The sequence below is a fragment of the Rhea americana genome, unplaced genomic scaffold, assembly GCF_003343005.1.
Source record: "Rhea americana isolate MKP2758 unplaced genomic scaffold, rheAme1 scaffold_38, whole genome shotgun sequence".
Classification (NCBI taxonomy): Eukaryota; Metazoa; Chordata; class Aves; order Rheiformes; family Rheidae; genus Rhea; species Rhea americana.
The window spans coordinates 1,701,801-1,729,238 of NW_028186512.1; the positions used below are offsets into that span (position 1 = coordinate 1,701,801).

Here is a 27,438-nt window from a genome sequence, read left to right on the forward strand (position 1 = left end):
TAAGAGATGATAAAGGTAATGGAGAACCAATAAGCTGTTTATGAAAATACTCACTGATCAAAGCATGTATCTTCAGCTTTGATAGGCTTTATCTTCCAGGCATGATCCATGTTAAGCATCATGCTAATATTTCCATATCTCTCATATGAGGAATTTGTGCTATGTAGAAGTATTTAAACAACCTATCTTTCAATCTTCTTTCTAATATACAAGTTGAACATTAAAGCTCTCACTGCGGAGCATTTTGCAGTTTTGGTTCACACACCTCTTCTGTAAACCTCTTCCAATTTTCCAGTGCTCTTTCTAAAGAGCATACATCAACACTGAATTCATCATTTTCTTTATCATGGCCCCACCAATGCCATGTTCAGAGTTAAATTCCACCATTTACTCCTACTCCTCAATCCCTTTTGTACATCCAAGGCCTGCACTTTTTCACTGCAGCATTACGGTTAATAGCTCATGGTGAGCTGATTGCCCATTGTGACTAACAGACCTAGTAGAGTCACAGTTTCTATGGAGGTAGTTCTCTTTTGTAGTTATCGACTGCATTTTTCCTCTAAGATCTGTAAATTTATTTCTTAATACAGCCAAGCTTATTTTATTTGAAGGAGTGTAGCTTAGCACATGACCATAACGCCCATGTAATTACCACTGTCATTATTTGCAACTCCTCCTATCTTTGTTTCAAATGTAAATATATCCTTAAGGATTTGTATTCATCTCCAAAACAAAGATGAAAGATGGGAGCATGAGACGTAGAACCAAGCCCTGTCAAACTTGTTAAACCCAGATTTAAACCTCTCGTTCAGTGATGCTTCCTGCACTGACATGTGCAACTCTTTCAGCTATTCAGCTGTAGCACATTTAAAGTATACTAACATAAGATAGTGGCAGTATCTCTGTTCTCCCTCAAAGTATCCCAGGGCAGTTAAGTGAAAAACATTAAAAACACATAGCAACTTCTAGGTAACAAATCTATTTTCTGAAAGACTTGAATAAAGTTGACAAAAAATTCATCATAAAACGATGGCTTCCATTATTTATATTGCTATTCTTTACTAATTAGATTCCATAACAAATTTCCTAGGTTAACTGGCCACCATTTAAGCAGATCACCCAGAAAGGCTTTCTAAACACTTCTATTGCATTAGCGTTCTTCCATTTTCTTGGAAGTTCTTCAGCATGCTGCAAGCTGTCTTAAAAGTTAACATTGCCAGGCCATACAACCCCAAGACTAGAGAATTCTTTTAGGACAAGCTAGACAGCTTGAAGTTACTCAACATATTCACCTTCCAAAAGGCCTACCTGTGAAGATTTCTGCTTGAGCCTGCTGATTATAAGTCCCACATCAGTCTTCTAAGTCCTCTTTAACAGTTCTTCAGAACTTGTAACTTAAATCAACTGCTAGCTATTTCCACCCCCCCCAACACTATTACTGTATGTTGCTTCATGTAGCCAGTAAAGATCCTAAGTTGCTGCAGACTGAAGTCTTTAAAGCTTTGCCGTGGCTAGTTTGTCTAGTGTATGTTAAGCACACTGCTGGAATTGAACCAGGTTCATGATTTTCATTACCTCAGAATTCATGAGTTCCCTAACATTGATAGTCTAATGTTTTTACTGTTTTTTCCTCTGACTTGTGTTTACCTCCAACATTGTTTTACAATGGGCAGCGCAGTCAGGTTTCCCACTTTTGTGAATTGCTAGACTGCCACATTGGATTGACAGCTCCTTTCTAAGAGGAGTTGCAGAAACTTCCTGCTCTACTTTTCTACCATTTGCATTCTACTGCATTCCTGCACCATAAAACAGTGAAGATACGATTTCTTTTAAAGTTCCTATGATTCTTTTGAGTGTATTATTTGGTGGTCTCAAGGTCTTCATTTTCCCTCCCAAAACTTCAATCTTCTTCCCTTTACTCTCCCATTACATTCTAACAATGCCAGAACAGATGAAGGACTCGAGAGTTCTCAGTATAAAGGCTACATGTTTTCTCAYAAATTTCTATCAAATCTCCAGCAATGAACTCCTCACCTTTTCTTCTCTATATTTATGGGAAGCTTCTGAGTTCATTGGGCCTTCGACTTGGCCTTCTTTCCAGAGTTGCCAACAAACTGCTTCTATAATTTACTTCCTCATCCTACAAAAACAGGTACAAGGATCCAATTTTACTCCCCTTAGAGTTAAAACTTGTTTTATATACTCACCACCTTTTGCATATTGACTTTTTACATTTTTTGGACTGCTCAAATTCTTGTAAACCGTCACCTGAATTATTTTCTTGGTTCACTACTCTAATCACAACACTCATTCAACCTTCGAGCTTTCACTGTGCCTTCAAAACACATGCTTGCGCTTTGTCTTTATGGGCATCTATAATTTAGACCAGCCCTAGCTAGAAAACRTAACAGCTTAGGTTGATCCTCACCATTTACCGGTTGGATCCAGCTGTTACTACCTACCATTCAGTTTCCAACCCAAATATTTTTTTTTCTTCATGTCTCCCTTTCACATAATGAAAAAACCTTACGAGATAAGGAAGTACTTACATAGACTAAGACTTACCTCGTTTAGGTTCTCTCTAACAAATACACATCTTTCAATTATTTTTCCCTTTTGTCTGGATAAGCCTCTGACCTCTCAGATCTTTCATACTAGATATCTGAACTCAGTTTCCACCCAGCTGAACACAGTATACCTCCTAGTTGCCTTTTTTTCTTTTTCCAACTGGATAATCTAAAAATACTTTGTTGTTGGCATCCAAAGTTGAAAGAAACCAAAATACTTTGGCAGTGTCAATAATCAGGTCCTTACTCTATTCCAAGAATTCTGAATAATAAAAATTATTTGTAATAGGAAAAACAGAGAGCTAACACTGTTAATTAATTACTTGCTTGAGTGACAGTTTTCTTCAAACTTCAGCTTGACTAAACTAAAGCATTACATATTTTACTATCAAAAGAAAGTTCAATATTAAATATCAACATGGCAACCAATATCTATAGTTTAAGGGTAGCCAGAAGATGAAAGCAGTTTCTGAAAATGACTATGAAGTAAATGAGGACTAAAATATCCTGTTGAGATATACAGAACACAAGCAGAACAGAACTACTGTACATGCTCTAAGATATAACTTATTTCACTCTGCCATTGTCATACAGGTCTAACTGCAGACAAGAGCTGATGGTGAGAATTATTGAGGAGGGGAGACTAAAGATGCTGCAAAATCCCTATTGCCGCCTTTAAGTCTAATATTTTCTCCATTATGAGACAGGTAGGCAGCTGCATTGCTGTGCAGCCATCCATCCCTTCTCATCAGCACCACAGCAGCATCCAGTTAACAAACATTCATTCACCATAAATAGCCAACTTTCCTCAACAGCTCAAAACTAATTTTCCTAAACAGAAGTTTAGCCAAGTAGCTTTGCTCTTGTGTTAATCTGTGGGGATGTGCTATGTTTTCATTTCAACAAAAATCTCGCAGCTTAGAAAGAGAAAAAAAATAAGAACATACTCAGTTCCATGTACTAGCTAGTAGTACAAGGAACTGAGTTCAGCATCCATATAAAGCAAGCATGAGGAACAKGACAGATTAGCTGTCTCACAAAGCCAATACAAACCCAAAGTGATCCCATGATACGAAGTACCAATCACAAAGTCAAAGGCAGCAAAACAGCATTATATTACGACAAAATCCTACAGAAGCTATTCTATGAATTCTTATAGATTAAATTATTATTTATATAATTCTTATATAAATTATTATTTATATAATTCTTATAAATTAAATTTTTGATAGGAGGGAACTAGTTCGGTTACAATGTCAACAGAAGTCAGAACAAATTATTTGGTAGTGGGAACAAGAACATTCACATCAGATTCAATAGAAATCAAAAGGCAATTTATTTTGAARCCAGACACCTAAACTAACAGAGAAAGAAAACAGTTAACCAACCTACTTGCCCAACCCTAAATAAAAGATGCCATCAGCTCACTAGCAAAGCTTTTCATCTTTCTGTGCGTAGAAAAGCAACCTCACTCCAGAAGTGATTTGCCCATTCCTGGGAGAGCCAGAAGTAACTAGTGGAGAAAGCTTTATACGATAATCAGAGTTACTAGACTGATCTGGTACTAAGAGAGCTGCTCTGGGAATGGCCTGTCTCCAGACGCAGGGCTGCATCCTTTGTTCACTGTTCACAGAACATCATCATCCTGCAGTAATCATACCAAGCACCAGGTGAATTCAGAAACTCTCCTACTCCTTCATATCTTTAAAGTTTTCTGAATAAATTAAGTCAGGCCACCTATTTCTAAATAAGTCAGGAAACTGTGCAGTTTTTGCTTAGTACGCCATTGAATCTGGTCAACAGAATTGTTTATTACTCACCTCTAGCCTACAGAAATTATGCTATTTAACCAAATCTGTTTCCAAACTAAAGCTAAATCACATCAAAATAAGCTAATAATGATCTATTATTTGGTCCCAAAATCATAGCAAATGTTAAAATTAAAAGAGAGAGTTATTTCAATTTTTCTGAATAACAACTGTTTGAAGGTCAGATTCCTGTAAACAGTTAGAAAAATAGCTTCATATTACTGCATTTCATTATCCAAGAGTGTCCATTATCCTCATTGTGTAGCAAAATCCTAAATATTGTAGTACTGCSTTAGTATGCAGTTAAGATACAAAAATGCTATTAGCTCTTACATAAATTTAGACATCAATACAGACTCACATACCCTAAAACCAATATAATTTTCATTCAGAAAATGGACAGCAGACAACCCACATATCCATCAGTATAATGCTATCTTTCAAAACACATGCAGTAAGAATTAGATCTCCATGCCAGCTACTTCCTTTTGCTCTCAGACAAAATAATTAACATAACTATTATAGTTGACTATATTTTTTCATTCTAGATAAAAATTCTGATATATTTTTCAATTATGTGCATGTATAAGCACGTGTATGTTATGCACAGGTTAGCTTACTTGTAGAAAGATTGTTTTTCCCAACTACATAATGATTCAGAAATGTTAGAAAAAGAAGGAAGCTGCAGCAGACAGAATTTGCCTCAAGACTAGCTGATGCAACGCAAGAATTGTAGCCAGAAAGGTGGGTGTTTGAGTTGGGGCTGGGAAAGAGAGAGAAATGTACGTATCAAAGTTACTTAGGGGCAAGTGAGATTTGGGGGCCATTACTCTACCCTCCTCCTCTAAGATATGTTCTTGCTCATWTTTAAAATGCAAAATTCAATTCTAAAAACATGTATTTCTAGACATACACTGACTCTGCAATAGCAAGCAATTATCTAAGGAATACCTGTTCCATTTCAGGTTCTTTCTCAAAATTCAGGAGTAACTTTGTTCAGATTACTCCTTTCCTTTAACAAAACTCCAAAGATGCAGGTAAGCCTTTCACTGAACAAGCTAAAACTAAAATGCTTAAAGAATTGCAATTTCTTCCTCAAGCTGTGGAAAAACAGCTCAAGACAAAGTCACAGATATAATGTTGGGGAATGTTAGTTTATACCACATAATTAAATTCTGAAACACAACAGAAATCAGATATGAGCATGCAGAGGAGTTTCTCTTTTCATTTGTGTATATTGTTATAACAAGAGCAGTATCTAAACTCAGAGACTATTCAGTTTTTATCAGAGCCTACTTGGCAGGAAGCCACATAAGACCTCCAGCCTTACCAGGCTGGCCAAATGCCACACATTAATTTCACAGCTGAAAACTGCTGTAACAAACTGCAACTACTTCAGGATAGATGGATTGTCCCATAGTTATATGGCAGCATCAGATGTCTCGAGTTTCTGTAAGTCCAGGTAACCTTTAGCTATGGTCCAGTTCCATAGCAAAACCTACCAAGCGACTTGCCCTACTCTAGTGAAGGACATTGAGAACTATGAAAAATCAAAGTAATCCAGAAAAGGCAGCCTCATACTGTGACCAGCACAAAAACTTCCCTAATTCAATAGTGCTTCTTCAATGGTATCAAAAATTCAAAGTCCATGAAAGTATTTTTCCATTTTTCCTCTTCTTTCTCTGCTCTGTTGTGTCTGCAATTCAGCCACTCATCAGCTAGGAGAAGTCCCCGTTAGAGTCCTTCCAGTCTGCAAAAGTAAGGTGTTCAAAAGCTCTTCTACTCTATTCTACTTCTATTCTTTTTGCTTTTCAGCTTACTTCACTTGCAATTACTTTCCATGATCTTTTAAAATGAGAAGTTTCTTTACCACTAGTTCCACAATTTGTGGTGGTATTTAGATTGTCACAAAGACCAACTGCCCCAGAACTAACTGCTCTCACAGTGTGTACTGAGACTCTGACATTCATATGTCAGGTCTCTCATATGAATACTCCTCCATTTTCAGCATGCTGATGACACTTGGTTGTGCCTTCTTCATTTGGTTCACCTCAGAGAACACAAAAGTCTCTTTCCTTCTGTGACAGCAGTGACTGAAGGAGGGATGAAACAGGATGCATATGTAACATTTGAAAAAAGACTGAAAACAAGCTAAGTAGCCATCAAGGATGTGTGATCAGCTGTTTTAACTGAACGTATAGGCAACACATTTGTTGAAGAACCTCCTAACCTCACAGATGATGAATTTAAAAGGCAATAGTTTGGAGAACAGTTTTTGCTACTTCAGTGTGGTTAGGTCAATATTTTCTTTTGTGTCTGGATTATTCCACCACTGTCCATACCTTTGACACTTCTGGATTAGATAACTGCAAATGCAATTTTCTTGTACATCTGGAGCATGTCCAGGGTTGAACCCAGCCACACTGTGGAAAGAAGTGTGTATGTAGATGGGTCAAGTAGGTTGTGCAGCACAAAGGCTGCACCAAGCAGTGCTAATAGCAGCGGAAGGAGAGAAAGCTAAGGCATTCATCTCATCATCAGTGAATTTGCACCCATATTACAGAATAACAGAAACTCACTTGCTCAGTGGGGTAACCAAACTTGCCAGGCATTACCTTTCCTTGCAGATTCCCATTAACTTGGTCTCTGAGACTAATTTGCTTGGCTCTAGTCAAGTAGTCTTAGATTAGACTGCAATTCTAATCATGCTGGTCCCACCACTATCACTTCTCCATGCTAGCCCCATAACTACTCCTTCAATCTCCCTGTTGGTTCGGCAAGTTACAGGTACAGCTGGCAAGGAATAAGATGACAATGATGATCCAGTTCACTTCTCACCATCATGTGTAAGTGCAGCTTTCAAAAGAGGAAAACAGAAGATAACTGGAAAGAGAAGAGCAAATAGGACAAAGATCTGATGAAGAAGCTAATGGAAGAATAACAATACATTTTATTCTGACTGAATGGGAAGGATKCACAGTGGGAGTAAAACAGGAAGAGAAGTAATATTCTCTAACTCTCATATCCGTTTTTTTGGAAAGTTCACCCCTTCCCCTACAAGACTTCTTTCTCATCTTTGTCACTTGTGAAAGTAACTGCATGTGAGGAAACATCTTGTTCAGTGAAACACAGATTCTCAACCACAGCAAACTAGATTAAACTGGAAAGAGTTGAACTACTTCAAATCTTTATTCTTATGCTCTTCTGTCCTATGTGAGAGCATTTATTTTCAACCAACAGAGGTTGGACAGGGCACAGCTGGCATGTAGCRTGGATACGTCAGTGACTTCCATGCTTGGGATTAATAGCTTTTAGTATGCCAAACTGGCCTTCTTACAGCATTATGTGCCCTTGCATGTCTGTGTGCAGAAGGTGGAGAATTAAAGAGATGAGCGTATATTACAGGAGATCAGAGATTTTTAATAATGTCTGGTCTCAAAGGAAGACTGACTCTTTCTCCTAAGCTCTCCATTCTTTCTTTAAATTCAGATTTTAGTTCTGGTTTATCCATATTCCCCTTCTCTACACTTTGATTCCTACTACATGCACATGTGTGTACACATACATGTGGGAGTACATGAGGATGTGTYTAGTTTTCACATTTCTACAAGCTCTATTTTCCATGTACCAAAAGCAGAGCAGCATTTGCTATGGTACTGGCTAAGGCAATTTCTAAGACTAGTGCAAAGATATGACACACATCTTTGAAAAGATGTAGAAGTTAAGAGATATTTACTACATAATGACAGCTAAATTTGCTCTTAGATAACCATGAAGCAGGTAGACTGTAGCAAGTAGATTATACAGAATATAACAACAGACAGATAATACATATTGCATTTACAAAGCATAGGCCAAAATAATGCCCATACCTCCAGGGAAACAGGCATCTTCTGTTGAACCTAAAGCTTTCCAGCGTGAAGTTGTTTATCTAGACAGGAAACCAGGATCTTATATACACCCTCTATTACCTAAGATAAAGTTTCACCTTCACTTTTACCTTGAACAGTAGCTCAAAAAGAATTTTACARTGTAGCAATCATCCTATTCAGAGTCATGAGGTAGAAAAAGTTGTGACGCAGCCTGAAAAATTGCAGGAGCCATTCTTGCAGCAAGATGCAATATGAACCATCTTAAACTCTACACGGCAAACAGCAATCCTTCTGATCTTCCCCACTCACCTAATATCGGTGTACCTATTTGGTAACAGCATAACTGTGTCCTCCTCAGCTGTTCACAATAGCCTTGTAAGCAATCATTGCAAGCCCTTAYGGCTTTTTGATATGCCTACGTAGCTGATTTTCCATTTCCCCCAGTATGTGTCAGGTTACAGAAACACTTCCAAACAGCAGATTCAGAAATAGAAGGAGTTCAAGGCCAGGTTTCACACCTGCAACCTTGCACTCTGGGCTCCTCCAGCTCTGAAAATCAGTCTCATTATTATAAATCCAAGATTTCCTCTAACATTCAGGTTTTATGTTTGGTAATTCCAAATTACATTTATAATTTCTGCTTACTTGTTTGAGGCAGGAAGGGATGGGAGAAGGAGGGGGAGGAAATAAAGCATGGGAGCTATATTACATGTACCACATTTTATTTCCATGAGATGATTTTAATAACATGAATGCCACACTATAGCAAATCCACAAGTTTAAGACACTGTATCATCCCAGTCCCCACAAAAATTAAAAGGAGATCCTCTTATTTAACACTAATATATCATTCATACTTAAGCTTCCRTAGATATCTAAGAGGGTAATACGATTCTGGCTTAGAAGATTGGTTAATGTTAGCACGAAGTTTTAAAGAGTTGAGCAGCAATTCTAGTTTTTATTTTGTATAGAAATCTACATGAGATTCTGTTTTCTAAAACATTATAAATTTCAGCTTACCGCAACAATAGAAAGCTATCACAAACAGCCCACATACCTCCCAAGTTCTTCAGTGGGGTGAAGAATATCTTAAAATCAAAACATCTTAAAAACAAAACAAGTTACCCCTCCACAACACAAGTGTGCTGTGTACATGTATGTGCCAATGACAAATTTTTACTTCTAAAGGGTGCTCAAAGAGAATGAGGAATCAGCAAAGTATTGTGGCTTAAGACACGTATATTTTGGTTTGTTTAGAAAACACATTGTACTGCTGTTCAATGACTTGCCATGCAAGACCCATTTCTGGACTCTAGTTGTGATTCATGCAGTCCTCATGCCTACCATCTGCTCATCTTAGATAGACTGCATTACTGCATTATATTGCCTTCCTGACAGAGGATTTTCCTGCTATGCTGTTCTAGCGGGCTTGCAAAATAGTTTAATAATCTCTAAGTCTCAGACACAGAAAGAGATTAACTAAAACAAAAGACAGTTTATTTTACTACAAGATGAAAAAATGATATASAAATTTGAAATAAAACCAGAAGGGAGCATATATACCTCTGAGTTGTCCTCTAGAAGAAATCTAAACAGAGCTCTCTTTTGATAYATACTGACTGTCCAAATGGAAAATAAAGATCCAATGACAGTTTTAGAAGAAAAAGATAAACATCTCCTTGTTCTAGCCAACAGTCTTTCTCTCTCATGAGACAGAGTATGCAAACTTACTTGAATATAGCTGAGATTTAGATATAGCTGTGTAAGTCACAAGAGTTTCTGCATTTAATTCATTCTAAAGTTCATTCAAATAGTAGAAGAAAAATGCTATAAAAAAAAAACAACAAAACCAAAATCAAGTCTTCATTTGAGAACACAAGAAAACTCTGGAATTGATCCTACAGTAAATCCGTATGCCGTAGCAAATCTGTATTTTGCTGAAGCAAAAACTTTGGGAAGAAGCCATGTATGAAAGTAGCTCACAGTTCCGCATTAAGTGTAGTTCTAATCAAGACACTGAAATGTTGAAAAACTTCAGAACAAAAATTTAATAACTAGCTTACTATGGAGGAAAAAAGTTGAAAGAAAAACAGACAGTATCATCTGTGTCTTCACCTTGTTTTTCAGGAAATGAAGATAGTTACTCTAGCAAAGACAATACCTGAATTGTTTGGAAATAGGTTCAACATCAACTAATTGTCATATACAAGGAAAATTTATGCACTATCATAACTCAGATAAATTCTAGAAGAAGAAATAAAGATTTTAATCAAACACAGTGTGTGTTCTTCAAGCTATTATATCTACGAATATTTACTTCGGTTACAGTCCTTTCTGGGTGGTAGCTGCATACATTTTGTCTGCAGTCAAGAAGCTTTCTGACTGAAAATGTGCTTTCGAAAAGAAAAACTGGCCTMAACCCTGCACTTTCAATTCTAGAAGTAGGTTCTGAAGCCTGTTAACTCCCTGGAGCAGCTGATAGTTAAAGACTTGTTTCCGCTTTTCTAACAATTTCCTGGTTTGCATAACAATCCTAAATGAAACACTCTCAAGAAGTTTTCCAGCATGAAGAGGTTTTGTCTTCAAAACACTTCTAGTTTCAAGGCATAGAAAATATCTATATATAATTACAATAGCTTTAAAGTACACTGTCTACAAATATGTTTATGGATAAATATGTATCAGCTACTTGGTTTAAAATAAAATTATGATAATTTGGCCATATCCAGGAAATACAAAACACTGACTTATGTCTGGTGCTTAACTCATGCTATTGTGAATAAAGAGGGGGGAGGAAAGGAGTTTAATGTTTAATTTCCTGTTAAAAACACACAGGATAAAATCTTCCAAAGAGCAGTTATAAAACATGCATTTGTTGGCCAAGAAACTAGGTAAATATGGAACAAAGCCCAGGCTCACTTTTATTCCCCCGCCCCACAAAAGAAAGTAACTGAAGGCCACAGCGTGTATTTGGAGGCACTGAGCTCCAGCCAGGGACTACACAATTAATGAGACCAGCAGTGGATTATGTAATCAGTCCACTGGAGCAGTTCCTCAGGGCCTGCCATGATGCAGTTGGACTCAATGTGCCGTATGACGATGTAGATTGCACATCGGCCAAACAACCATGGTACCAGCTCCTGACTCCCACTCCTCATACGACTATATGACCAAAGGGCAAATAAAATAGGCATTAGCATATAGTCCAGACTAATCACCTATCAAAAGCCAGTTTCTAGCAACAAGATCTTGAGAGCCACTATGTGATACTTCAGCAGCAGCGAGAGACGCTATAGAGGCCATTTTTCAGAAGTCACAAGGGAAGGTTATTCTCAGCTCCCACAGAAACTCAGTGCCATACCTCACAGCACCATGACTTCAGAGTTGCAGCAATTCAGCCTTCATCACAGCTCTACCATCTATAATGACATATTAGATTACTCTGCAATTCACCACACTAAACTCTCAGATTAGTACCAAATTTCTGTATGATATATAACAATTGGAAACAAATCTGTAACAATCCTCATCCTTCTCTTGGTTCAGAATGCTTGAACTAAACAAAAATACGAACTGTATTAGCAGAAATGGAGCATTTATAAAGTAGTTTTTAACAGTAATGTCAGTCTTTTGGATATTACACCAAACAAACATCTCTCAAGTATTTTCCAGCTACTGGGTTAGGGTTGAAGTCAGTTCCTTGGTGAATACTTTGAGGCATGGAATTGGAGAAAAGTTGCAGCACTTGCTGTCACCTACTGGGATTCATACTCAAAACTAGATTTACTCAACTCTGAATGTCTTAACCGTTAAAAAGAAACAAGAAAAAAAATTACTTTATTATCGCAGATGCAGTTTAAGAGCTTTCTTAGCTTTTGGTAGCATATTATTTAAATTAATACAGTGTTAAGCTTTTTAAGTAGATGCACCTTAAACTCTTTCTAGTCAATACATTTGGTTTCATATTTGATGCAGGGAAAAAAAAGGAACCATGATTACGTGTCTCTAGTGAATTAAACTTGATAGCAGATATGCAGAATTTCTTGCAGACTCTTTTTAAAACCAGTTTTGAGACAATAAGCTGTACTAAGTTTATTTCTGTAACATGCATTTAGAACTGTTGTTTGTGTTCTTTCCTTATCAAATTAACCACTGTTGACCACTGATTCAATGACAGTTCAACAGTGAATCTCATACTAGTGCATGAGTTCAAAATCTTCCTGTTTATTTTCATTTGTTGATAACTGTACTTTGTGCTTTGATCCTATGCTTCTTCAAGTGAAAGTATAATTGACTAACAACATCAGGAGAGAGAAAGGGCATAGGGTGGAGAAAATTGCTAACATAAAATGAGCCCTGACTTGCTCTCTCAGTACCGTACATGCCTCAAAGCAATGAGATTAAAAAAAAAAAAAAAAAAAAAAAAAAAAGATTTATTTTCTGGCCCTGCACCCTATGTTATATGCCCTATGCTTCACTGTACATTGCTACGGCAGACTCCATGCAAAAATATATATTCTTTTTTTAACTTCTCAACAATCAGGCAAGTCTATGAATATTTACTGCTAGTAACACCAAAGTATTAAAGATACAAGTGAAGTAGTAGTATTCTCTAGTGCAGTGATGACCTGAGCCTTTAATCCAGATGAATTTAACAGTAGAGTGCGTTAGCTCTTCTCTTCGCTTTAATTTTAGTTCTCTCTCCATTTATCTTATAGCTGTGTAATCTTCAGCAGAGGTCAAAGAGATTTCCCTAAAGAAATGGGAGCTGCTTCTTTTTTTAGAGGGGAAAAGCGTATTTAAGACAGTTTGTCCTACTTTTAAACATATGTCAGAAAACTATGCTCTCTATACCCTCCTTGCTTCTTTACATGTTCCAAGCCAATTAAACAAGCATGCATGTGCATGCACACACATACACCAATGGAAAGTGAAGCGAAAACACTTACAGAAGATAGGATACACAGCATCAGTATGTGTATGTGACACACATGACACAGTAACAATAATGTGCTGCAAAGACTGAAAGTATAACTAACATCTTACCATCATCCAGCTCAAGACAAAGATTGTACACAGCCAGAGGCCTCTTATTACGCTGTCCTTGTCTTCTTGATTGCCTTGGTGGGGCATTTGGAGGAGATAGTGACATAGAGATTGGCTCAGGGAAAGTGGCATCAGGCAGGGTTCTAAAAATCTGCAATCAAGAACACAAAGGGCTTCAATTATTTATCACAAGGAGCAACCTGTGTAATGCAACTGTAAACCATTATCAAACAACATTTGCTTTGGATTTCATTCAAAGCAAGCAGGAGCCAAAAATCCATTCCTTCAAGTTTGGGAGTGTGCCGTGGGTCTTTAATGAGTGCTTTTAAAATAAATAAATAAACAGAAAATTAAAATAAGCAAGAGCACTGTCTACACATTAACCAAGCTGCAAATCAGTTAATCCACAGACAAAATATGTGCAACCACACTTGCCAGCTAGGATGGAGTGGGAGGGAAAGACACTAACTTTACGAACCAGTAACCAAAATGTTTTATAGCTTTAGTTAGGACCTGTAATTTTGACAAAATATCTATTTTAACTTTCAAAATTATGCTCTCATTATAATTTCAGTTAGTTAAAAATATTGTATGCTCTTGAAGAGAGCGAGGAGGAAATTCTAAGGGAAGGCATTTTTAGTGAGAGATACTTGTAACATATTATGTGAGAACTTTTTCAGTTAGCCGCTACATTTGAATTRTACTTTTATTAAATGATAATATTCATGAAGACACATATAGAAAGGATTGCATTTTCTGTCATTTTATCTTTTCAATCATGATCATTAGCATATCACAACTCCATATAAAGTACCATGTCATTTCTCCCTGAATAAACCAGCAATGTGGATTTGTTCAAGTTGATGGCATTTTTACTATAACTGCCACATACAAGGTACAATCTAGTGATGCTGATTTACTTGTAGAAGATTACTGTGAAATTGTGTATTGGCAAACTGATAGTATTTTACAACTGATCATGGCAGATTCACATGAACAAACTGGCTTAACTACTTATTTCACCGAAGACAAACCAGAAAAACACAAACAGCAGCTGTACAAAAAGGAAGCCCTGTGTCAGTAGGGCACCTTACAGCAACACAACATAGTAATATACCAAAATACAATGAAACAGTATGCAGTGTTCCTGTACCCTGCAATTTTCCAAAGCCATGTATCTATATGGGAAACACTAAAAAGAGGAGACTCATAATGAATCTTCAAAGCAGAAGCTTATTATGAAGTAGAAATTTATGTAGAAGGTATAAATAAAGAGACACCACAGATAACACATTTTTGGATTATTATAGCACGTCTCCAGTGCAGCATGAAGCTAAAAGTTAGTCYGAGCTACACAACGCACAAGGAAACTGCCAAAATCACCTTGTGATAAGCAACTCAACACGTCATTATAAGAAACTATATGCCATCACATCCTAACTAGTCATCTGGAATATTGTATGTGTAGAAATTAAATGACCCAAGGACTTACACATATACTGGCTTTTCTCTAGTCATTAAGTGATTACTTTAATGATCGCTCTCTCACTGAAGGTAGAAGACTGTGATGGTAAAAAAAATAACCAGAGACATCATTCTCTATTAAAACCAGGGAATAATGATCATACTGCCAAAACTGGGCAGCAGCAGTAGTCAGGAAGCCTACATATTGTATGCAAGGGAAAGCTCCAGTGGAAATACTGCCTTCCCTCCCAGTGGATGAATATTGCCCTGGGGATGTGGGAGACAAAATGACATAGTTYGAACTTCCCCGTATCAGTTTTAAGAAAGCTGCTTCTACCCCTTCATGTGCCTAGAAGCAACGATTACAATAGAGAATCAAAATAATGTACGGAACACTCTGTAAACAAACAAATTACGCAAAGGGGAAAAGAAAACAGTGCAACCTGCTCCTCGCGAGTGCAGGCGCAGCTTCACTCAGGCAGTCACAAAGCTCTAATTGTGCTCAGGGTTCTCAGGTCATTTCTTRCCACATGATGCAATATATAATAAGGAAGTCTAATGTGCACCTACAAGGCACTTGGCTAACAGTACCACACTGCCCCCTTATGTGTAAGCACAAGGCTAGATTGAGCAATTTTAAGGCTAAATATTTGCTTCTGAAATATTCAAAAGTACCAAAAACTTTTAATACCATCTTTTCCATAGACTAAGTGTTGCATTTTGGCTCTCTGGTAAGTAGTCCTCTGCCAATAGGTTTCAGCATATTGTTTACTATGTCACATTCCACAGTTGTGTTTATTTGTACAGCCTGATCCATGCATCTCCACTGAAATCAATGATGGAYGAGAAGAACAAGTATTCCTCAGGAGTACTGTGTAAGAGATGAGCTTTCCTGCATGCAGGTGACTTGCACAGCTTGCAGTGCTTGCATTCTTCAGTGTTTTTTCCTGATCTTTCAGGAGTTTTTCAATATAATCTTGTAAAACTTCTAACATGAGAGACTAAGAGTCACAAAGCAAAATGCAATCCAGAAAACTATAAAGATAATTCTTACTCAATGATATCCAGTGCCAGAGAGGGAAAGGGATAATGAACTGGAGGCAGTTAATGAATCCAAGCAGATTTCTGACTGTAACTCGCTGTGTGGTGGGAAAAATAATTGGTGGATTTTATTTTGCTTTATGAAAAAAAAGAAAAAAGAAAAAGCAACACACAAACAGGAGAAATAATCATAAAGCACTGAAAGCACACCTCAAACTGCAGAAGTCCATGCACATGCTAACTGCACAGTGATATTAGTGCCAGGCAGCCAGGAGTCCCCCACTACCATAATCTATAAAGCAGTTATCCCTCCCCTCACAGAACAAGATTTGGTGGCATTAAGTCTTCTCCTTCACTGTTAGCAAATTCTCAAAAGATTGTCATTTTTCTTCTAGCTGAGAAAGGCTTACCATTCATAACTCTTTCCTGAATTGGTCATAGCCACCCAAGGGCTGGGTGATGTGAGAAGGCATTAAATCATATCACCATTATTTTTATTTTTTTTAGGCCAGCTATTGGCAGAATTGTGCATCAGTGCTCAGTGCTTCTCAGTAGCTCTGTTCTGTGCAACCCAGCACTACTTAKTGATGCTGAGCTGATTCTCATCAAAAGTTACCTTCTGCAGACAGACAGGTGGGCATCAGAACCATCATATTTTTTTACCTCACTGCACTCTCCAAWATTTGGCATAAAAGTTTGGTAACGAAGTTTGATTTCTGGAATAAGATAAGTGGTGCATTGTTTTCTAAGGAGATGAAATTGCCTCCTAAGAGCTCCTGGATACCATGAGACCACCAGTTCTCTACACTCAGTGAAATCAGGGTAGGGCAAGGGCAAGGGTACAAATAAACTCCCACTTTCTTAATCTCACATTTCTCCAATGCAATGTTATAAACTCTTACGCTGTCCCTTCTTGTGCTAACAATCTGTATCTGTCACCACTGAGAAGAAAGAGGTTTGTGAAAGAGGTATTTAGAAGTGCACTAGAGAATGCAGTCTCTTGGCTATTTGTAATTTACTCATGCAGAGCAAATTGAGCCTAACTGTCAGACTCAGCCCTGAAATCACTGAGGAGCATGAGTTGTCCTGCAGGACTCTCTGAGACAAGGAAAAAACAGGAACATTACCAGATCTGGTTGTTTCTGATATAAAAGAAACGGCAACCTGCCCTCATGTGCTACATGAGGGAACGTATTTGGGGTCGTTCTTCCTCTTTCAAGTTGCTCTTATTTGTGACCCCTACTTTAGTCTTTTCTGTCTTTTTAGTAGGAAAACGAAAACCAACAAAGCCCATACATAACCAGACCTGCCTTGTCAGCAGCAACAATCTTTYCTTCGCAGGCCAAAGCTACAGTTCATACCACTGTTTTGCAAGAATCACAAAAGCAAGCAGAAGGTCRACCTCTGCCCTGAGAAGTGCACATACAGTGCTCAGTTTCACTTTCTTGTTTTCTTTGACTTTACCTTCACCTAAATTGACAAGTACTTTTCATTATGCCTTAATGGGTATTTGGCTCTTGCACTGACAGAAGCATTGTAACATCTYCCTGAGACTGGGAGGATGGAAGCATACTTTATTCCAGTTGTGGGGAGCAGATTTTTTTAATTCAGATTTACTCCTAGCMTTATTAATTATTTAAATAGCATTTAAGTATAAATGTTTCACAGCTAATAAAAGATTCCTGCTGTGCAAGATCAGTAACCAAAAATATACTGCATATGCACAGGGATTCAAAATAATACACAAGCAATACAGTCRGAGGGCACCCAAAAAGGTACCAACACTTCAGTGCTTTGGTTTACTTGCACAGCAGAATGGGAGCATACCTGACAAAGTTCCAGAGMATCTCCTTGCTTTCTAAACTGTGGCTAATATGTGGCAGAGCAAGGCCACCTCTTGTATCCAGTAGGATGAAATCCCATCCATAGGAGAACACTATTCCATCCCCTCAGTAAAAATAAAGAAAAAATCCAGACCTATCACCAACATTCATTTGGACAGAAGAAGTTACAGCAGCTTAGACTAATGCCTACATAAATACAAGAATGAAGTCTGGTCATTGAATTACCTCATTCAAGAAAGAATAGAAATGTACCAAACCAACTTCAAAGGTTAAGGACATGGCAATCGCATCCAGTGCTAGATAGTTTTAGAGACTTTGGCCAAACTGCACTGCATTTATAGAATATCGGTTCTCTACAATTTAGTTCTCAGAAGCATTAGTATCCTGCTATTGATCTAGCCAGGGGAAAACTCTGAAGCTAAAAGAAACAACTTACATACCGGAGAAAACTGACATATGTAACACTCACAAAATTTAATCAAGCAACAAATTCTACCATCAGTCACTCCTATATCAGTTAGTTTGTACTTTAAATGGTTGTTTAGGTTTGCTCTTMCATGAAAGTAGAATTTAAAGATGCACAGTGAATTAAGCAGTGGATCAGTCTTCAAGTCTGCAGTGTAAAAGCTACAGCAAAAAAAGATGAGACTCCTGGTTGAGCTGTTTAGAACACTGGTACGTTTAACCTATTTCTCCATATGCAACAGCGTAAAATGGATACTTTACAGAGCTAAACAAACTGCTCATCAGTTTGCATATGTATGGCTAGTAACAGTTTTGCCTATAGGAGTGGACCAAGACCATCCCTGTTTACAGCATTACAATTTCTACACCAAGGTCCCATAAAATCTGTGGAAGAATTTCTGGAGAGTAATGAAGCCAAATTCAACCTATTATCATATTGTATTCTACTAGCAGATCCATATGGCAATAGTCCAAGGAATTTTGCCAGATTCCCTTTAATTTGCAACAACAGTGCTGGTCTCTAGATCCTGACCTGTTGTAGAATTGGTTTTAGGAATTCAAAAAACCCATAGCCAGGAATACCCTGATTTAACTAGGTCTATTCCACAGATTCATGACTAGATGTATAGCTGTACAGAAATTGTAGATTCTGCCGCTACATGGGAATACTGCTCTGTCCTTTCCGGTCTCAAGCTGTACTAATTAATGAATTTCAGTATGTTTGCCAGGAATCATTTTAGGAAAAGACCCAGACATCAGGTCATCTCTGTCTGCTTTGTATCATTGGGGTAATTAAAATTTTCTCTAAAAATCAGTGGGAGGCAAACATCAAGGACAGAGTGGGAGGAGAAACAGGAGAGAAAAAACTGAAGACTTGGTAATAGAGCTAATGAGAATAAATTTATATTAAAAAATAAGCATTTAAAATCTGTGCCATGACTTTGCTGCAAAACAAAACCCCCATTTCACCCTCATAACACCAGCTACTCAGAACATGCATCTATTATCCCTTAATATATATGGAAAAGAATTAGCATTCCAGCAGTTATCTACTGCAAAAGGATGCTCAAACTCCAAGGTCATTTTGAATCCTATGAAACTCTGCTACTAGTATAACCACCTCTACTACGGTAGTATTCTAGAGGACAGTATTTCTCAAGACAGGAAGAATATTAGTACGGGTTTTTATCTGGGTAATTTCCCTTCAATATATACTTGAATTGCAGTTGGTAAATAAGACAAACACACACACACACACACACACACACACACTTCAACCGATGTTTATTGAACTATATAAAACACTGTCCACCTTGGCAACATACACTGCCCTGCCCTCATACATCTTATAGCTATTGTACTCCTTCCATTTCCATGATAATTGGCTATAATATGTGGTAATTTAAGATCTGGAGGTCTAGTAGCTAATAGGACAGCATAAGAGAAACTTATCACCACTACGGTCTTTTCTTGACTTTTTTTTTTTTTTTTTTTTTTCAGTGCACTGGAAATTCAATTCAGCTTAGATCCAGCAACCTGCACAAAAACAAAAAATATATATTAGAGACAAAACTGCTCAGAAGAAGCAGCCAACTGTTTTAGTGGTTCACAATGTGTCCTTACCCTGTTAGAATTCATAAACATTTTATCTCTTAGGGTAATGAAGACAGTGGCTGTGCCATCCCTTGTGCCATTGTCTGCAAACATGAAGTAACAATACTATTTATGGCAAGTTATAATTTTACTGTAGATATAAGCATTTCAGGAAGTGCAAGTGAAAATAAGGATGTTGAATTCTACAAATCTTAAAATATATTGCCATAAAAGCAGCAGTTCAGCCATTAATATTCTAATTATAGTCTGTATTTTTAACAGTAAGAAACATATTCAATATGATGTATAGTTCTAGATTTTTTTAATTGGAAAGACTGCAGAACCTAACAAGAGCAACTGAAAAATTAAAAGTTTAATTGTAATAGAAACTACAAAGATTAACTCCTAGAAAGAGAGGCCAAAAGTCTTATTTCAAAATTGATTTTTGTATTGATTATAACCATTTCATGAAAGTTTTAAAACCAAACAATATTGAAATCTCTAATATGTGAAGTAATATTCTTCATGAATTGTGGGCTTTGACCTTTTTCATTTTAATTTATGATGGACAGTGATAGATCAACCCATTTAATTTCTGATTTTGGTCAACATGATCTTTTTCTTGTTCCAGTTCTCACACACACACAATTCAGAAGATATGAAATACATGCACTAGAAATTATTGACATCTAAACAGAAACTGTGTTCAGTGCATGTAAGATGATAAAGCTGGTTATTTCTACAAACCATGCAAACCATTTTCAAAAAAGCTTTCCAAAGTCTTCAATAAAAATTATCATCAACTTCATTAGAATTCTGAGGTAACTTACCTCCCCCACAAGGTTACCACCGTGTCCGCTCCAATGCAGGTGTGCCTGCCTCAAAGTAGTTCTCCCAAGTTTTGTGCTTCAGCAGCCATATGCTATTAAATACGGTTTGATGTGCACTGGCTTCTATAAGACTGCACAGGATGTAGATTTTCTGAGGGTTTGGATTTTGAGGCTTGAATTCCACTACAAACCATAAAACATCTTTATACAGTATTCACAATCATTATATTAAAAAAAAAAAAAATCCAACCAGATTTGAGGGATGCCTGAAGCTAAACAGGTCCACCAACAAGCAAACATCAATAGCACTCTTGATGTTGTGGCTGAACTCTATTTAGTTCAGCACAACAGTGTATACAGTCTGAAAAATAACTGAATAAAAGTCAAAACTAGAAATAGGAAATATCCTTGGCCAAGAGCCAAAGGACAACCCACAAAGCTCTAAAATAAGAAGTTCCTAGCCAGCTTTCTCTTTGCTGCAAAGATGTCGTTTGCTAAGACGACCTGCCTAGCAGCCTGGCCGCCATAACCAAATGAAACACTGCTTTGAGGGACTCATGGACACAATAGGTCTCGGTCTCATAGTAAAATTATAACACCTGCTATCTGGCCCCTCTGCATGCAAAACGCATTGGAAGATAAACTGCTAGAGTGAAAAAAGAACCGAGCACATTTGCAGGCATATCTGATGTATGTACACTCTTAAAATGACTCATTCCGCTCAACTACCTTGAACCACATAGTTCATGCTGGAGCTTTAATGAAACTAAATATAGTCTGTAAAACAAGAGATTACAGTCTGGAGGACAGCTGTGAAAGGAGGGAAAAGAAAAAGCATATCAAGGTTAAAATGCACGTCCTTTGATTACTTGCAAATTATGAGTTTGTTGACTCAGCCTTTTCTAAAAGTAGCACTCCTGGTACAAAGACTACAACTTCCACTGTATCAAATCTTGTTTCACCTTTTAACAATTCATGAGAAGAACGACCCTGACAGCASTCTGTTCACTGCTATCAGCCGACCCATTTTATTTATTGAAGGAAATGAGGGAGTTAACAATATACTAGGCTTAAATACCACACATTTGTCTACCACATGAGCAGAAACAGTAGATTCACCTTCTCGTCTATGCTCACACCAAGGAGAGTATTTTAGAAGAAGGCTGTCTTTCCCCAATATACCTTCACATAATGGCTTTACGTACCTTGTTTAGTTACAGAAAATACTTAAAGGAACAAAAAAAGCCCTTTAAATAAAAAGATGAAATGCTCAGTTCAATTAACTAACAATATATATTGTATTTTAGAAAGTCAGGTACTAAAAGGGAAGATAATGCAGAGGAGAATGTATTTATTTTCTCCTGCAAAGAGCATGAGATGTCCTGAGAAGATAAAAGGCAGTACTTAAGAACATAAGTTGGGGCCCAGTGATAAAATAACAAGCAGACACAAATGAACATGATCTCCCTTAAATTTCAATGGAATTTTGTTTTTCTAAAACTGTGTGTGTGTGTGTGCTATTTTCACATCCAGATTTCTCCAAAATTAATCAACGGGAATCTGAATAATTATATTTTGAGAGCAAAAGTATCAGAATGAATGTCAATGACTTTGGAAGTGACACTATTCCAACTGTATCACACAGCCTTGCCAGTATTTTCTCCTGCAGTAATTTCCCTGCTGCCACTGTGAGGATTTATATCTTTCCTTGCTTTGTGCAATATTTTCTGCTCTTTGTTTTTGTTAAAATCCATTTCTTATCTTACGTTATGACTGCAAGGTTTGGGGGCCCAAAGAATATATTCTTCATGTGTATGTACAGCACCTACTGCAATAACGTACTGACACTTCATTAGTGTAAGTGGCMTGCACACAAAAATATTGGAAATAAAGGATTATCAGCTGACTGCCACATCATATTTATTTAAAAATCTGTTAACATGAATTGAAGTATGCTAACCTTTTTGGTAGGGCAAAAGCTCACTAGAATTCTGATGAGGGCAGACAAAAACATGAGCGCATCTTGCACTATTACCCAGTGCTCTATCATCAGCAGCAATCAGGCAGGATGCCATTCACATCAGCTTAGCCAATATAAAGCAAAAGAAAAATAGAGCTTTTAAATTCAATGCTTCACTTACTATAGGAAGCAGCAACAAAGTATAATTCTTAGGTCACGCTGCTTCTGTGTAAGAATTCACTTTTTAAACTCTTCAGGAATGCAAGAATTATTCCTCTCCCCATGTGCTACAGTGTTTCACAGAATACTGTCTTTCACTAACAAAATTTTATTTAGAACACCTATTTTAACAGGGCTTCTCCTTGGCTTCTCCTCCACACACGCAAGCATAGATCATCTAGACTGAAAGCAACAGTCATCTGCATTCCACTCCCTTATCAACACTTCAATTTACATGCTTAGGGACATTGTCTGTGCTGCACTTTGAAGATGAGGTCTGTATCACTCAGAAACTTCATGTAAAGTTGAAAGAAGTTCCCATTAAGAAGGCAGTAATGTGTGCCCACATATTTGTGCATGTGCCATGTATTTATAGTGCAGCATTTTAGACTGCTTTTTATCCCYGAGAGCATGGCTATTTCTTTCCTTTTTTATCTAAAATGGTGACTCACATTTTGGAGTATTCTAGTGGCCATACTGGTCCAGGTATTGATCCAGATACGATCCTTTTAATGTCATCAGTGGCAGTCATAAACATGCATGAAGTTTTGGTATATAGCCTTCTTATTAGGCCATAAATTAAATCAAGATTTAGAAAAGAGTAGTCTTTTAAATGAAACAAAAGATTTGTAGGCAATTATAGCATCATGCATCTCTGTCATGTGGAAGAGCTCTTCTGCAAACCACAGAGCAGAGAAAGGGCTTTTTGAGCTTGTATACACTATACTGGAATGAAAGAGCTGCTGTGCTTTCCACCAGAAAAAAAGATGGAGTTCCTCATTGTAGTTGTTTTCTTTAGAGTCAGCTAAGTATTAAGGCATGTACTTTGAATTAAGTCCAAGAGTAATTTCAGTAACACTTCTGATTAGTTATGTGCTTAAACTTAAGCATAGGCTGAATGCCTTCCTGAACTGACGCTCACATGTTGCTTTCCAAACTCCGCCTTACTGGAGATGTCTTAGCATACCACTTCTTCCTAAGTCAAACACTTGTTGACTTGAGAAACATTCAGCTTGTGGATGTTTCATATTGCTATACTAGAGCAAACCACCACAATTGCAAAGCATTGCTTCTTGGTCCCCTGTTGCAGTCAAAGAAAAGCAACATGAAGGTTCAAATAAGCTATTTTTAGTATTTCTCACATGTCCCTTTACCATGATCTGCCATGCTGTCAACAAATGGTCTTAGTTTAAATGATGACAGTGCCACTATGCCCTAAAATATCTTAAGGATTTGACTGCAGTAGAACTCCTTTAAATATAYAGTGGTTACTAAGTGGAGATTCACAGCCCACACCTGACAGTACCACTTCATACTCTCAAATGAACAACTGACTTCACTTCCTTCTGGTTCTCCCATCTGTATCATTAATATTGTAAGTATTATATACTGTTATCTGTTTTAAGACTAAAAATTTTCAGGTATTACTACATGAAGTTGATATTAGGTTAAGAACTCAGTCGTATCAAATTTTTCTCTTCCATTTAGTTAAAAAAATATTATAAAAGTGCCTACTTAAAGAACAAGAAATGAAAACATTGAAAAATTTCTCCATATGACTAAGTTGTGAATGAAACAAAGCTAAGACAAAGATACATTTTGTCTCAAATATGTAAAATCTTTGCCCTTTATGAAAAGATGAACAAACAAAAAAGAAAAACAAGTAAAGACATGTTATTTATATAGGAAGCAGCCCAATTACTCAGAATGAACATCTTCGAGCTAATTTTGCCTGCAGGTCATCTGAATTTTAGGAAAAAGTGTATTTTACTATGACTGTTCCCTTTCAGAAGACTCTGGCTTCCTAATCGCCATAAGGGACGTCTATCTAGACTTTCTCTTTTCTTCTCCCAACTTTCTTTCACTGTAATTTTCATCTTCTTTCCATTTTTTGCAATCTTACTATTTGTGCTCACTATTCTTTCCTTCCCCATATGCTGGCTTACATATTCCAGGCCCACTAAATTTTTTTTTCCAACCTCCTCCCTCATCTTTTTCCATTTCTTAGCTTTCTTTTTTTATCCTGTTCTTTTTCCTCTTAAAATGATGTTCAGAGAACTCAGAAACCAAAATGGCTCACATTACCACTGAGGTATCTCTAAATGACAAATAAATAACCCCTTTGAATAGTGACATTCATTCCAATGAGATGCCAAAACATTAAGAAGAGCAAGAACACACACACACTCTTYACGCTGTCATGGAGTGTACTGCTGTTCCTCCTTACTGCAACTCAGAAAACAGGACCAGAAGTGCTGTGATGTCAGAGATTCCCTGTCTGTGAAATCCTTGAGAAGAAAAATAAATTTCTGTCCTTCAGACCCATTTGTTTGGGGGAGGGGGGGGGCCGCAGGGGGAGGGAAAGAGAAGGTAGCACCTTTTATTTTGTCCAGGTTCACTATCCTTATTCATCACAAGATTACCTAAAGAACAAGCAAAGATTATTCTCAGCATTGTATTAACACAGCAGTTGTCAGCCCCTGAGTTTATTATCTCAGAAAAGGAGTACTTAGAAAAAGGTTAACTTCAGAGCAAATGAATACAGTGATGATGGACAAGAATCACTTGATGCTTTTTTAATGAAGAGAAGGATATGGGACATGGAAATCAAGGGATACCAGACAGATACGACAAGATAGAAGAGGACAAGACAGACATACAAGCATGAAATGACACTGACATTAAAAAAAACTTCAAAGTGAAGGGCAACAKGAGGGCTGGGGCACACAGTCAGTCAGCACAAAACATAGCAATTCCACGTAAAACTACAAAGACCTTTGAATATCAAAGTTGTACATGCACATCTCCTACACCTATGTGGCAGAAGCAAGCAAGACTATTCACCAGGTCCATTTTTCCCTCTATGGGTTGGGAAGTTGCCCCCCTTCAACAATTGTTGGTTCTGAGAAGCTGGGCAAAAGATTATCTCAGCTTGCATTGATTCTTCCCTCTTCATTCCAAGTAAAGATCTGCTTCTGCAGCTCATCTGGCCGGACATTGAGAAATACTCTACTTGAGAAAGAYTTATCTATTCATAGACAAGAAGAAAAGCTTAATAAATATTTTCCTGATGTTCTCCTATACCTCTTCTAGTCTTAATCATGGTGCAATTCTAATGCCAGTTAAATGACCACCAGGCTGAACAGTCTTAGCTTCTGGCATTCAGCCCCATCAGTGATCTGATATTTGCAATGTATCTCATCTCCGACCTACTGTAAGTTCCCAACAAGGGTTTGGAAGCACCTATGTAGTCTGTTGCACTGACTGGTTTCTAGCTAACAGGAAATAACGTGCTTATCAACAACGTTTAAAAAAAAAACAGCTTCTGCATTAAGCAAGATATTCTTATCCGAGGGCAGGTCCCCAGATCCAGTTTTTCCACACACAAATTGCTAGAAGTTCTCTAATTAGGACTCAGCAGAGTGATTATAGCAGAATTACTGCACCAGAATTTCAAAGTCAGTAACCCAATTAATTATGCCTCCTACTGAAAATGAATTGTGGAGCTCCTTCAGTAAAACTGTCCACACAACAAGGTATAATAAACATTAATGGAATTTAAAAAGAGTTTGAGGAATTATAACAATTTTTACCATTTTACTAATTGAATTACTTTATTCAAACTGGAAATGATGACTGCTATTGCTTTTATAGTTTGAAAGTTTGTTAGTCATTTCATTTGCTACAGAGGAAAAGAGATGCCTTTCCACAGCCTGCCAAAGCTATAAATCAGATAGGCAGGAAGTGCTAAGTGTTGCTTCAAATTTTGCTTAGTACACCTCCATCCTGACCCCACCACATATGAACAATTCCAAACTTAGCTTCTATTAGCAGAAGTTGCTAATAATTAGYAAAGAGGCAGATTAGCGGCTGCATCAAATATTTGAAAGTATTTTATATCCACAGCTGGTAACTTCTCCCGGGACTTCACCAGGGTCATAAATAAAACAACACAAGTGCAAGACTCTTAGAAATTAAAAATAACAATATAAAATTAACATTAGACTAACAATAAGCCTGTCTGCCTTCAGTAGTAGCTCTTTGGTCTGCCTAAGGGAAGAAGGCTCATCTGTAATAGCAACATATTCAATTTGACTATAAAATTACTGCAGTGTCTGAATAAACACCTCTCCACCAACTTTCCYGTAAACAAACAGAAGTGACACTTAGGGCTTCCTTCCATCTTGGAAGCAGCTCTAAGTGTGGAAGAGAGGTCATTGTAGGCAGACCACTGATGGTGAGTTCACTGTTAGAAATGAAATGACAGAAATTCCTTAAAAAAAAAAAATATATATATATATATATAYAYATACACACACATATATATACACATACATATATATATATAGCTTCTCTAGTTCTAAGGAAGGCATAAAAATTGTGGAAAAAGCTGCAGCATCATTCTGTGTTACTTTCCATACCCCACTTCTGTACCTTTTCAGAACAATAAGAAAAGTCACTACAACTAATGTTTCAAACACAAAATTGAAGTCTAGTTTTTAAAGACATAGGTGACTGAGGTTGAACAACATTAAGYTGGTGCTAAACTGAGGTAATCTAGTGATTTGAATAAACAGAACCAAATTCAACCTCATATACCATTAAAACATCCTGGTTCTGCTTGCTTTATTTTCTTAATTTGTAGAGTCATTGCAATAGCCTCAAAATCATGAGCTTACCTTCATTTATAGGCTCCAAAATGAACAGCAGCTTATACTTCCTAGAAAAT

At 37.2% G+C, this 27,438-nt stretch overlaps 1 protein-coding gene across 2 annotated transcripts in view; it reads right to left on the bottom strand.

Moving 5' to 3' along the window:
* Positions 1-27,438, bottom strand: part of ARHGAP10 (Rho GTPase activating protein 10) — a 148,698-nt gene that overhangs the window by 27,154 nt on the left and 94,106 nt on the right. For both annotated transcript variants that reach the window (XM_085313179.1, XM_085313178.1), the window contains exon 19: positions 13,294-13,444. In XM_085313179.1, the coding sequence (XP_085169305.1) occupies positions 13,294-13,444 (151 nt within the window). The remainder of the gene's footprint in view (positions 1-13,293; positions 13,445-27,438) is intronic.